The sequence below is a fragment of the Nerophis lumbriciformis genome, linkage group LG33, assembly GCF_033978685.3.
Source record: "Nerophis lumbriciformis linkage group LG33, RoL_Nlum_v2.1, whole genome shotgun sequence".
Lineage (NCBI taxonomy): Eukaryota > Metazoa > Chordata > Actinopteri > Syngnathiformes > Syngnathidae > Nerophis > Nerophis lumbriciformis.
In genome coordinates this window covers 16,902,080-16,917,067 of record NC_084580.2, presented here as the reverse complement: position 1 = coordinate 16,917,067, position 14,988 = coordinate 16,902,080, and the positions used below count along the sequence as shown (strand labels likewise).

General features: G+C 36.4%; 1 protein-coding gene across 1 annotated transcript in view; it reads left to right on the top strand.

Annotated features, from left to right (window-relative positions):
- The window catches only part of frmd3 (FERM domain containing 3), a 163,728-nt gene that overhangs the window by 133,477 nt on the left and 15,263 nt on the right, over positions 1 to 14,988 (top strand). Inside the window, exon 13 of the mRNA XM_061928628.1 lies at positions 6,492 to 6,616. Coding sequence (XP_061784612.1) covers positions 6,492 to 6,616 — 125 coding nt within the window. The remainder of the gene's footprint in view (positions 1 to 6,491; positions 6,617 to 14,988) is intronic.

Below are 14,988 nucleotides of genomic sequence, written 5' to 3'. Positions count from 1 at the left end.
TATATATATATATATATATATATATATATATATATACATATATATATATATATATATAAGAAATACTTGACATTCAGTGTTCATTTATTTACACATATACACACACATAACACTCATCTACTCATTGTTGAGTTAAGGGTTGAATTGTCCAGCCTTGTTCTATTCTCTGTCACTATTTTTCTAACCATGTTGAACACCCTCTCTGATGATGCATTCTGCTTCGTCTCCTTGTTGTGTGCGCAGTTGTGCACTGCACTCTCTAAAAACCGTACATGTTATTGTCACATATGCATGTACAGTAGATGGCAGTATTGTCCTGTTTAAGAGTGTCACAACATTGCTGTTTACGGCAGACGAACTGCTTTACGGTAGACAAAACGTGACTGCTGTTGTTATGTGTTGTTGCCGCGCTGGGAGGACGTTAATGAAACTGCCTAACAATAAACCTGGAGGGGGCGTGGCCTCCAGCTCCGCCAGAATTTCGGGAGATTTTCGGGAGAAAATTTGTCCCGGGAGGTTTTCGGGAGAGGCGCTGAATTTCGGGAGTCTCCCGGAAAATCCGGGAGGGTTGGCAAATATGGTTTAGAGGTCACGGTTCGGTTCATTTTCGGTACAGTAGGAAAACAACAAAATATAAATTTTTTGGTTATTTATTTACCAAATTTGTAAACAATGGCTTTATCCTTTTAACATTGCTTTAAAATAGCTGCGTGTGATGGATGTGAGCCACCACTAGGCTGATCAGTGCAACAGCAGGCAGTCATGAATGCTAAGCATAACAATAACATACATATTGCAGGGTCGACTGCCAGGGTTAATGCGGTCAACATGTATAAAATAAAAACTAAATAAGATAAGGCTCAGAATGGTTTCTTAACAAAACCTTTCTACATATAAAGTGCTTTTTTTGATTGATTGATTGAGATTTTTATTAGTAGATTGCACAGTACAGTACATATTCCGTACAATTGACCACTAAATGGTAACACCCGAATACGTTTTTCAACTTGTTTAAGTCGGGGTCCACGTTAATCAACATTAATCTGCCTCAAATTGTTGCTCAGATTAAATACAATGACAAAACTTTTCTTCTACATATAAATAGTGCAACATTTAACAGTTTCAAGTCAACTCAGCCTCAGATTAACTTCCCCCACCCCCCCACAACCTTTAATCCTGGTGACTTTCACTCAATCTTCATGTTTTTTACCAGAAAAATCAGTTTATCCACATTGTCTGCAGAAAGAGGAGACCAGCTTGCAGTTACAATGTCTCAGTGGGTCAAAATTTAGTTTTTTAATGCAATATGGTCTTAAATCTGCTGCTATGAAAACACCAACGGCATTTGTTATTGCTTTAGCCCTGCCTGAATCGCCGAGGAGAGGCTGCTTGAATGCGGTGTTTGCACGACGCTCGTCTTTCTCTTCGTTGAAGCGATGTTCACTTGGGGGTGGTGACGCATGTTTGACGTGTTGTCAGAAGCATACACTACTGCTGCCGAACAATGTCGGCAAACCTCCGTCCTCAGTTGTTGTAACGCACCGCCAAGCCGAAGTGTTCCCAATAGGAGATCTTAATGAGGCAGGAGGGTCTTCCAGCTCTGGCTTTTGCATGTTGTACTCGCCCGGTTGCTGCTAGCATGCCGTGTGTTGTGCCTCGTTTACACAATGTGCGGTACGCTACTTAATATGTTTGTGTGGAAACTCGTTCGGTACACCTCCGAACCGAACCGAAACCCCCATACCGAAACAGTTCAATACATATACACGTACCGTTACACCCTTACTGATGACCTAGAATATGACATTAATAAGAATTAAGTCCACATTATCGTGGATAAATGTGTATTTGGAAAAACAGAAATGTATTTGTTAACAATACCATGATAATATTTATTAAGGTGTTTTACAGTATTGAGATCTGAGTACCCATTTTAATGTTAAAAATATGTAGATTTTTAGAGAGAATATGAAGTGTTTTAGGAGCATAGGAAGTGTTTGTAAGAGTGTGTGAAAGCTTTGTGGAAGGCTTATAAAAACTTGAAGGGAAGCTGCGAATTTTTTATAACTTTGCATCTTGTTCACAATCATTATGAGAGACAAGAAGACGGATGTATTTTGTTTAGTTCATTCTAAGTCGCAAATAAACATAAATAAAAGTCACCTTACAATGGAGTCAGTCATTAAAGCCCTCTAAATAACCATCCAAAAAACGCTAACAATACTCCATTTAAATTTTTGTGACCTGAATATTAACCAAGTATGATATTGTTATTATGAGTGCTAACTAGGGGTGTAACAGTACGTGTATTTGTATTGAACCGTTTCGGTACGGGGTTTCCGGTTCGGTTCGGAGGTGTACCGAACGAGTTTCCACACGGACATATTAAGTAGCGTAACACACGTTGTGTAAACAATGCACACCTGCATTGTGCATTGTTTACTCAAAATGCCGGACATTTAAGGCATTTAAGAAACTCCGGAGTTTCTTAAATGCCTCAAATGTCCGGCATTTTGAGTTAGGGTTGCGTGTATTTTCAATGTACGTTCAGGGTTAAGAAGGGGTTGAAAACAAAACAAATTGTGCGCGCAGCAGCATTCGTGAGGGAGGGGCAGAGACAGAGAGAGAGCGAGAGAGTTATGATAAATGCGCATGCGTTGCCAGGCTCTGCTTTTTATCCATAGATTTATCAGATTTAATTTTTTATTATCTATAGCAGGGGTGTCAAAAGTGTGCCATTTGCGGCCCACAGCTAATGTTTTAAAGGCCCACGGCACATTCTAAAAATACTATTAAAATAAACAAAAACATAACAAAAGTGAAATAAAAAAGCTTAAAGGTTAAATGTAATTTAGAAAAAGTTGCAATGTTGACTAATAAAACAAAGCTGTTTTTTTTTTCTTTCAAACTGTCATTGCTCAAAACATAATATTGAATCAAAATCAATGTTATTATGAATTATTGACCTATCCAAGGTTCCCATTACTTCACATCAAATATTCCACTAAGAAAAATATTTTTGGTGGAAGATTTTGCAAATTTGGTAAATAAATAACCCAAAAATTTATATTATGTTGTTTTCTTACTGTACCGAAAATGAACCGAACCCGTGACCTCTAAACCGAGGTACGTACCGAACCGAAATTTTTGTGTACCGTTACACCCCTAGTGCTGACACAGAAGAACTATTTATAATGGTGCATTGTCACAGAGAGCTAACTATTCCGTGCTGCTATGTTGACATTGTTGGCTGTTGAGCTGCTTTCTCGCCTCAGAGCTGGTGGAAGTTTATTATAGATAGATTGATTAATATAAATAATGCTACTCACCTTGATAGTATAAGAATGAGGATATAATCTGACGAGTTGGTCAACTTTGGCATTAAATTTAGACCTGGAAATTAGCGAGGATTATGAGTCATTCTTCATCTAAACGGGAATATACCAACATTTAATCAGTCGACATCCTAATTAGAGCAGTAAGTGATGTTTTATTACGTTTGTGAAGTCTGCAGTGAGCAGTAATCAGTGATGTTGTTTGAAGGAAAAAGTGAACGTCGTGATGCGTTTGTAAAATATTACATGATGTGCCTCTTACTATATTACATACTGTATATACTTACAGCATTTATATAAAACATTGATGGAGGTGTTTGGATGTTTTTTAAGGGCTTTATAAGCAGAATACAGAGACTACCATAGACTCCATTGTAAGCAGACTTTTGCTAGCATTTATTTACGAGTTAGAATGCATAAAAAAAAGAAAAACATATGTGTTCATGCCCTACGTAAGAATTTTGAATATAGGCAAAAAAAAGTGCATTTCCCCTTTAATAATATTTAAAAAAATTACAAACCCCGTTTCCATATGAGTTGGGAAATTGTGTTAGATGTAAATATAAACGGAATACAATGATTTGCAAATCATTTTCAACCCATATTCAGTTGAATATGCTACAAAGACAACATATTTGATGTTTAAACTGATAAACTTTTTTTTTTTTTGCAAATAATCCTCAACTTTATAATTTGATGCCAGCAACAGGTGACAAAAAAGTTGGGAAAGGTGGCAATAAATACTGATAAAGTTGAGGAATGCTCATCAAACACTTATTTGGAACATCCCACAGGTGAACAGGCAAATTGGGAACAGGTGGGTGCCATGATTGGGTATAAAAGTAGCTTTCATTAAATGCTCAGTCATTCACAAACAAGGATGGGGCGAGGGTCACCACTTTGTCAACAAATGCGTGAGCAAATTGTTGAACAGTTTAAGAAAAACCTTTCTCAACCAGCTATTGCAAGGAATTTAGGGATTTCACCATCTACGGTCTGTAATATCATCAAAGGATTCAGAGAATCTGGAGAAATCACTGCACGTAAGCAGCTAAGCCCGTGACCTTTGATCCCTCAGGCTGTACTGCATCAACAAGCGACATCAGTGTGTAAAGGATATCACCACATGGGCTCAGGAACACTTCAGAAACCCACTGTCAGTAACTACAGTTGGTCGCTACATCTGTAAGTGCAAGTTAAAACTCTCCTATGCAAGGCGAAAACCGTTTATCAACAACACCCAGAAACGCCGTCGCCTTCGCTGGGCCTGAGCTCATCTAAGATGGACTGATACAAAGTGGAAAAGTGTTCTGTTGTCTGACGAGTCCACATTTCAAATTGTTTTTTTGAAACTGTGGACGTCGTGTCCTCCGGACCAAAGAGGAAAAGAACCATCCGGATTGTTATAGGCGCAAAGTTGAAAAGCCAGCATCTGTGATGGTATGGGGGTGTATTAGTGCCCAAGACATGGGTAACTTACACATCTGTGAAGGCACCATTAATGCTGAAAGGTACATACAGGTTTTGGAGCAACATATGTTGCCATCCAACAACGTTACCATGGACGCCCCTGCTTATTTCAGCAAGACAATGCCAAGCCACGTGTTACATCAACGTGGCTTCATAGTAAAAGAGTGCGGGTACTAGACTGGCCTGCCTGTAGTCCAGACCTGTCTCCCATTGAAAATGTGTGGCGCATTATGAAGCCTAAAATACCACAACGGTGACCCCCGGACTGTTGAACAACTTAAGCTGTACATCAAGCAAGAATGGGAAATAATTCCACCTGAGAAGCTTAAAAAATGTGTCTCCTCAGTTCCCAAACATTTACTAAGTGTTGTTATAAGGAAAGGCCATGTAACACAGTGGTGAACATGCCCTTTCCCAACTACTTTGGCACGTGTTGCAGCCATGAAATTCTACGTTAAATATTATTTGCAAAAAAAAAAAAAAGTTTATGAGTTTGAACATCAAATATCTTGTCTTTGTAGTGCATTCAATTGAATATGGGTTGGAAATGATTTGCAAATCATTGTATTCCGTTTATATTTACTAACACAATTTCCCAACTCATATGGAAACGGGGTTTGTATACAATACACAACGTCTCTACTTCTAGGAAATTAACCTGTACGACGGTGGGGTCGAGAACATAACCCCCACAATAATGGAGGGAACATTGTCATCCCTTCTTTCTTGACTCTCTTTGCTCATGCAAAATAAAACACTATTAACATTGAATAAAATAATAATGGCATCAAGTAATGAGTGAGTGTTTGGCACACTCGTTGGCTGTATCGACACTGCACTGATACTATGTTGATGTTTCATATTGACACCATCTGCTGGATTCAAAAAGTCACTACATATGACATGCAAAGCCAAAAAGTTTAATATTTACGCAGGAAGGAATATAAAACGTGCAGCTCTGAGCCAAATAGTAAACAGGAAAATAGCGTTCACCTCTTTTGGTGCTATAAGATCCAAATTATCTCACAATTCAGAATTTACTTTTTCTTCGTTCGATTTAGATTGATGATGGCGACACAGACGCCAAAAGAAGCGCTACCTGATAATACACTGTTTGGTGCTTCAGGAGTCAAACAACACATCAGCTTTATTGGTCACAAGTATTTTTTATACAGTGACACAAATAGCGAGCCCTCGAGGGACACGGTATCACTTCTTGAGTTCCATAATGCATCGCTGGTTCAGTATCATGTGATTATGATTAATCTATATTAAACCGCATCAACCCTGTGATTAATCTGATTAAAAAATGTATATATTTGAAATGACCGCTTGTGATACTTCAAATGCAGCTACTGCCATCTTGTGGAGTTACTAAAAACTACATAAAGGAGATTAATGCCAAAGATTTTTCACCCAATCATAATTCGATCCCCCGGATGATTATTTACGTTTTTAGACCACACATCTGCCGACTTTAGGACCCATTAGGATACATTTAAAGAAACATTACAGTTATTTTTCATCACACCTCCTGATGCAAGTTGACTTTAGTCTTTTATTTATTCATCCTTGCCCGAAGTATACAAGTAGCTTTAAGTAACTATATGTCAGATTTCTACTGATTGCAGTTTTCCTTTTTCTCCAAAACCCAACTAAAGTCAGGGATAATGTTTGCGTTTTCAGAGCTCAGTTCGGCCAAAGTAGAAGCTTTAACTCTTTGAGCCATAAGAACCTCATCATGAACATGGAACCTTTGGTACCAGCGCTGCCCTCCACCAATGAGTATGAAGAGGCGGCCATGGAAAACGGTAAGCGATGTTCCTCGTTAGACAAACACACACACACACACACACACACATCCCGCAGGGAGGGCCTCATGTGTTCTCTCCCGTACAAGCCCCTCACACAGACCTCTAATTGAGCAGCTGATGCTCCCGTCCCTCCATCAGTCTGGTCTCCCTGGAGACGACAACTGCCGCATGCTAAAAATACCCTTCCCCATGATCTTCCCTGAGGGGACCACCATGTCTGCGCGTGTCCGTTTGTGTGTGTGTGTGTGACTTTAACATTTCAATGTACAGTTTGCGACACCAGAGGCCTCAGGCTAAGCATGGAATGTAGTTACATGGCATAATAATGATTATGAACTACACTGGAAAAACTGAAATCCAAGTAAGATTAAATATCTCAAATAAGGGTTATATTTGCTTATTTTCTGTCTGATAAGATAATTCTTCTCACTAAGCAGATTTTATGTTAGTGTTTTACTTGTTTTAAAGGTTTTGGTCCTAAATGATCTCAGTAAGATATTATAGCTTGTAGCTGAGATTTTATGACCTATATTGAGTAAAACATGCTTGAAACGAGAATATCAACTGATGCAAAGCTGTGTCATTAACACTCACAAGTATAAAACTACTTTTTTTTAAAGTAATAATTTCTTACTTCAAGCATGAAAAAAAAAAATCATGATGCCGATCGAGCGCATATCATTATGTCAAGATAATGGCACTAGCATTTACTTAATTTAAGAATATTTTTCAACATATTGAGCAAAAAGGTCTCTCTTTTTTTTTCTACCAAGAAAAATGCACTTGTTATTAGTGAGAGTATACTTATTTTAAGGTATTTTTGGGTTCATTGAGGTTAGCTAATTTTACTTGTTTTGGAAAGTCTCGACCAGCCGAAATTTCTTGTTCTATTGACAGATAATTTTGCTTAGTTCAAATAAAATACCCCTATTTTTTGGGTTTTTTTTCTTGTTTTTGAACACTGACTTTTTGCAGTGTAACATAAAGTACTTGTTCTTAGCTTTGTTATATGAGCGTGGAAATGTTCAAAGTACAATTTGATGTTTGTGTGTGAAAATGTTATTATTATTTTGATTATCCCTTGTGTCCCGCTGTTGACTTTTTGGTAAGTGGACAAGTAACATAATAAACATATGTATAGTAGACGGTTTATTATTCTTATTAAATGTCAATGTTTCAATTATAATGTTTTTATGCACAGGAAATAAAATAAATAAATAAATAAAAAATATATTTTTTATTAAATCAACATAAAAAACACAAGATACACTTACAATTAGTGCACCAACCCAAAAAAACTCCCTCCCCCATTTACACTTATTCGCACAAAAGGGTTGTTTCTATGTTATTAATATTTCTGGTTCCTACATTATATATCAATATAGATCAATGCAGTCTGCAGGGATACAGTCCGTAAGCACACATGATTGTATTTTTTTATGACAAAAAATAAATAAATACCATACAAACATCAAATTGTACCCAAAGTACAATTTGATGTTTGTGTGTGAAAATAGTATTATTATTTTGATTATCCCTTGTGTCCCGCTGTTGACTTTTTGGTAAGTGGACAAGTAACATAATAAACATATGTATAGTAGACGGTTTATTATTCTTATTAAATATCAATGTTTCAATTATAATGTTTTTATGTTATACCCTGTTGTATCGGTCAGTGGATCAATTGGTACCGGGCAGCACAAGAAATTTAAAAAAAAATAAAATAAATATATATATATATATATTTTTTTTTATCAAATCAACATAAAAAACACAATATACACTTACAATTAGTGCACCAACCCAAAAAAACTCCCTCCCCCATTTACACTCATTCGCACAAAAGGGTTGTTTCTATGTTATTAATATTTCTGGTTCCTACATTATATATCAATATAGATCAATGCAGTCTGCAGGGATACAGTCCGTAAGCACACATGATTGTATTTTTTTATGACCAAAAAAAAAAAAAATGCCATCCCAACATCAAATTGTACCCAAAGTACAATTTGATGTTTGTGTGTGAAAATGTTATTATTATTTTGATTATCCCTTGTGTCCCGCTGTTGATTTTTTGGCAAGTTGACAAGTAACATAATAAACATATGTATAGTAGACGGTTTATTATTCTTATTAAATGTCAATGTTTCAATTATAATGTTTTTATGTTATACCCTCTAGAACAGGGGTGTCAAACTAATATTAGATCGGGGGCCACATGGAGAAAAATCTACTCCCAAGTGGGCTGGACTGGTAAAATCACGGCATGATAACTTCAAAATAAAGACAACTTCACATTGTTTTCTTTGTTTAAAAATAGAACAAGCACATTCTGAAAACGTACAAATCATAATGTTGTTGTTTTTTTTTTACACGTACATGTTGCGGTTAATAGTATTCTATCTCTATTTGGCGTTATTTATACTTTCTGAATATATTATGTGATAATGTTCATCAGTCAACTCATTGTTGTTAATTTTTAATCTATCAAGATAAAAAAATAATATCAAAATCAAATTACAGAATGTTATTTATGTAGTTTGCATTTTCCTCGACTGGTGCACTAACATCATGTGTTTTGTTTTTTTTAAATCTATATAGACATCTAGTGGACACATTTAGCAGTTTCTTTCATTAAAAAATTTCGGCTCATTTTTATATCAATCAATCAATGTTTATTTATATAGCCCTAAATCACAAGTGTCTCAAAGGGCTACACAAGCCACGACGACATCCTCGGTTCAGATCCCACATAAGGGCAAGGAAAAACTCACAACCCAGTGGGATGTCAATGTGAATGACCATGAGAAACCTTGGAGAGGACCGCAGATGTGGGTGCACCAACCCAAAAAAACTCCCTCCCCCCCTCTCTAGGGGAGAATATTGTGAAAGTCCAGTCCATAGTGGATCTAACATAATAGTGAGAGTCCAGTCCATAGTGGATTTAACATAATAGTGAGAGTCCAGTCCATAGTGGGGCCAGCAGGAGACCATCCCGAGCGGAGACGGGTCAGCAGCGCAGAGATGTCCCCAACCGATGCACAGACGAGCGGTCCACCCCGGGTCCCGACTCTGGACAGCCAGCACTTCATCCATGGCTACCGGACCTGTGCCCCCCCTCCACAAGGGAGAGGGGGACAGAGGAGAAAAGAAAAGAAACAGCTGATCAACTGGTCTAAAAAGGGGGTCTATTTAAAGGCTAGAGTATACAAATGAGTTTTAAGATGGGACTTAAATGCTTCTACTGAGGTAGCATCTCTAACTGTTACCGGGAGGGCATTCCATAGTACTGGAGCCCGAATAGAAAACGCTCTATAGCCCGCAGACTTTTTTTGAGCTCTGGGAATCACTATTAAGCCGGAGTTCTTTGAACACAGATTTCTTGCCGGGACATAAGGTACAATACAATCGGCAAGATAGGATGGAGATAGACCGTGTAGTATTTTATACGTAAGTAGTAAAACCTTAAAGTCACATCTTAAGTGCACAGGAAGCCAGTGCAGGTGAGCCAGTATAGATATATAAAAGTATATACAGTATAGGCGTAATATGATCAAACTTTCTTGTTCTTGTCAAAAGTCTAGCAGCCGCATTTTGTACCAACTGTAATCTTTTAATGCTAGACATAGGGAGACCCTTATAGTTAGCAAACTCCTCCCACGGGCCGGATAAAACCTGTTGGGCCGTATGTTTGACACCCCGGCTCTAGAACTAGAACTAATTTAATTTTGTTGAACATATTTGCGTGGAAAATGTAATCATAAGTCCTTTGTTTTGATATCTCTTTTATTTCACATATGTTGTAGTTTGCATGATTTGAACTTTATGGCGGACCAACTCTTTTTAAGTTTTCCTACCAATTATCATTTCATTGCTATAAACATACATTATTTAGTGTATTGTTATTAGATTTTTTTCCTACCAATTTTTATTTAAATGCTATAAACATTTGAGTTGTTCAGACCTTCATTGCGTGACTGTAATGTAAACACACATACACAGATAACTTGTAAATATGTAGACTATTAATACAAATATAATTTACAATGTTTATGTTATAAAACATGCATACATAAAACAAATAAGTTGCCCCTTGTTAACAGCTAATACTGTAGGAAAACATGTTTAATGAGGTCAAATCATTTTTTTTTACGGAAAAACATTTCTTTGAAATATAATTTTATTTTTGTGGGGGTATTGTCTTACAAATATTAACATGTAAAATCCAGTACTATTAATGACCGTCAGGTCACACAAGGCTTGTATCAGTAACTTTATAATTTATTTTTATTTTACTTTTCAATTTTTTTTTTATCATTTTGCATAATTGGATTCAATTTTTTTCTTTAGTAAAAGATTTATTAGAAATATACCTGTATTGTATTTGTTATTGGGGTATTTTCTTTCAAAGATTAACATGTAAAATACAGTACTTTTATTGACCATAAGGTAGCACAAGGCTCGTATCAGTAACTGTATCATTATTTTGTATTTTACTTTTTAAAAATTATTACTATTTTGCATGGTTGGTACTTTTTTTTAGGGAAAAAAAATATTTTACATGATTGAAATTATAAATTTTTTTTAGAATTTTTTTTTTTAGAGATATTTCGTATATACAGTACATGCTAACATGAAAAATACAGTACTATTAATGACCATCAAATCACACGAGGCTTATATCAGTGACTTCATAATTCATTTTAGTAATACTTTACAAAAAATATTATTTTGCATGATTTTAATCTATATTTGATTATTTATTTATGCATTTTAAATATTTTACATACTTGGAATTATTTTTATTATTTTAGAAAAACTTTTCTTAGAAATATATTGCTTTTTTTTTTATCAATAACTGCATAATTCATTTATTCATGTTTTACTTTTTTACTATTATTTTTACGTGATTTCAATTTAGTGTTTTTAGAAAAAATATATTATGTATCATTGTAATATTTTTTATTTATTAGACAAACATTTCTTAAAAATGTAATGAAAGAGAAAAAATAAATATTCTGTATTTGTTATTGGGGTATTTTCTTACAAATATTAACATGTAAAATACAGTACTATTAATGACCATAAGATCACATGAGGCTTGTATCAGTTCCCTGACAATTGGTTTGTAGTTTACTTTTTTTAAATTATTATTATTTTGCATGTTTGGGGCCAATAATATTCATATATATATATATATATATATATATATGTATGTATGTATGTATGTATGTATGCATGTATGTATGTATGTTATGTATATATATATATATATATATATATATATATATATATATATATATATATATATATATATATACATATGTATGTATGTATGTATGTATGTATGCATGTATATATATATATATATATATACATATGTATGTATGTATGTATGTATGTATGCATGTATATATATATATATATATATATATATAGGTCAGCAAAAAATACAGAGGCTATATCATCCCTACAAGCCTACATCTTTTAGCTGCACTGTTGGGTTGTTATAACCTGTTATATTTTGTAGGCCCCAACTCAATAACTCTACAGAACTGAGTAAATACATATAGACTCTTAAACACAATACAATTAATCACGCCATTACATGGCCAATTGTCGCATCTAGCTCGCCATACAACAGTGCAGCTAAAAGATGTAGCCTGTGCCTGAAATAATTTTTTTTTTATTATATACCACCCCTGCATGTCCACTTTAAACAAACGCAACAAACTGGTTTCATCATGCCGGCACAGAAACAAGGAACTACTGTGTAACAATGTCCAAACCCCCATGTAATGTACCCTATATATACATGTAACAGCCACAAACACTTACCCCGGTATTGAGCACTGTATAACGGATAAACCACAGAAACCTTGACTATATATATATATATATATATATATAAAAAATTAAAAATGTATATAATTATGTTGTAAAAAAAAAAGGCATATAAAGAAAATGTGTTAAATATGCATCCACTTAATAATAGTTAATGGAAAAAATGTAGCCAACAGTTTAAAGTGGTTAGTAGTTGCCATTGGCTGCCATGAGACTTGATGAATGACCTCAGGACATCACCTTCTCAGTCCACGGTCTATAATTTCCCCTATGATTTTTCATTTGCATGCTCCCATCCATCTTCGTCGTACTTTCTGTTATTATCCCGGACTCTCTCCCTTGTGACCTGTTATCTGGTTAAAGCGTACAACTCAGGTAGGAAGAATAGAAGGTAAGACGATACCAGACAATGTGAGACTGTAAGACCCCTTGGGCATAGGAACACGTGTTGGAAGAGCACATGCAAGAAGGCTTAAAGAGGGTGTTCTGATGAAGCATCACAAGGAGGAAGTGAGGATCAGTGTAACACATGTGAGGTTGTGTTGCATAGCGTATTACAGGAAGTGGACATCACAGAGCATCAATCTCCATCATTCTTTTCTTTTTTATTATTGGGACAAACGTTGGCTCGTATGTCTCTCAATGCAGGGAGAAAATCATTGGCTATCCAGGTCTACATTTGGTGTAGTTCAGTCAACGTGGTTTCCATCACAACCTCACTTTGGAAGCGTCAACAACTCTACTGTGCTTCAAGGACATCGGGATACAGTGTCCTCAACGTCTAGAATCACCGTCTATATTCAGAACTCTAATCTCTCCACATTAGAAGGCGGAAAGCGGAAGCTAGCCCGGCGTTAGTAACGACCTTGTTTGCACAGCTTGTTTTCTTCTCCATCATACAAGGTTAACACGCACTATGACGATGATGTCCTCCTATAGATTGGACTTCATTTACATGTCTGGCACGTCCTATTCGGGACTCATTTTGTGTAATCAAGGAAACTGCTGGATTGTCTTGAAAAGAGGCACAGTACAATTCCATTGTACATTGGTATTGTACCTTGGTTTTTGTTAGTAATTCGTTCCAAAATGAAACGAAAACCGTACTCTACGAAATAGAAGCATTTTTTTTCCGCGTTAAAAAATTAAAAAAATACAATTAATCTATTCCAGACACCCAAACACTATTATCATTTTGTTAAACATGCAAAAAACAATTTCAATAATATATAAATAATGGCTAAATGGATAAATTAAGTGACATCACTTTTATCGTTGTTGAAGACTCTTTTGGCCAATACGAGGGATGTCAATAAATGCTTTAAAATGTATTATCGGAAATTATCGGTATCGGTTCGGAAATTATCGGTATCGGTTTCAAAAAGTAAAATTTATGACTTTTTAAAACGCCGCTGTACGTAGTGGTACACGGACGTAGGGAGAAGTACAGAGCGCCAATAAACCTTAAAGGCACTGCCTTTGCGTGCCGGCCCAATCACATAATATCTACAGCTTTTCACACACACAAGTGAATGCAAAGCATACTTGGTCAACGGCCATACAGGTCACACTGAGGGTGGCCGCATAAACAACTTTAACACTGCTACAAATATGCGCCACACTGTGAACCCACAGCAAACAAGAATGACAAACACATTTAGGGAGAACATCCGCACCGTAACACAACATAAACACAACAGAATAAATACTCAGGATCCCTTGCTGCACTAACTCTTCCGGGACGCTACAATATACACCCCCCCGCTATCCCCTACCCAGTGTTTCTCACCTTTATCAACGCGCTGTCACTTGTAACTTTCTTAAGTTAAAGTTAAAGTACCAATGATTGTCACACACACACTAGGTGTGGTGAAATGTCTCCTCTGCATTTGACCCATCCCCTTGTTCACCCCCTGGAAGGTGAGGGGAGCAGTGGGCAGCAGCGGCGCCGCGCCCGGGAATTATTTTTGGTGGTTTAACCCCCAAGTCCAACCCTTGATGCTGAGTGCCACGCAGGGAGGTAATGGGTCCCATTTTTATAGTCTTTGGTATGACTCGGCCGGGGTTTGAACTCACAACCAACCGATCTCAGGGTGGACACTCTAAGCACTGGGCCACTGAGTAGGTGGCAATTAACACCCTAAAGTTACAGTGTTGGTTTTGTAGAGTGCATCTAGCTCTGTGAGAAACATAAAGTCTATCTGACTTATGGGGGACAAACTTAGAGGTTTAATAACAGCATCAAAATGTGGTGTATTTGTCCAAAAAAATAGTAGGGGTGTGCGTTCTGATAAATGTTACGCCTTCTCAAGCAGTGGGTCAGGAGTAGAAGAGTTACACCATGGTGCACCTCACAAGGCATGTTGGGGAACTCCATGGTGACTGTAAGGATGGATGCACCTTTTTCTCGAAGTATAATGCACCATACCAATTCAGACCGTACTTAGAAGCTTCAAGGTGAAGACGAGGAAAGACCTTAATAAAGACAGACTTGAAGAAAGGAAGAGGAAAGTGATCCCCTACCC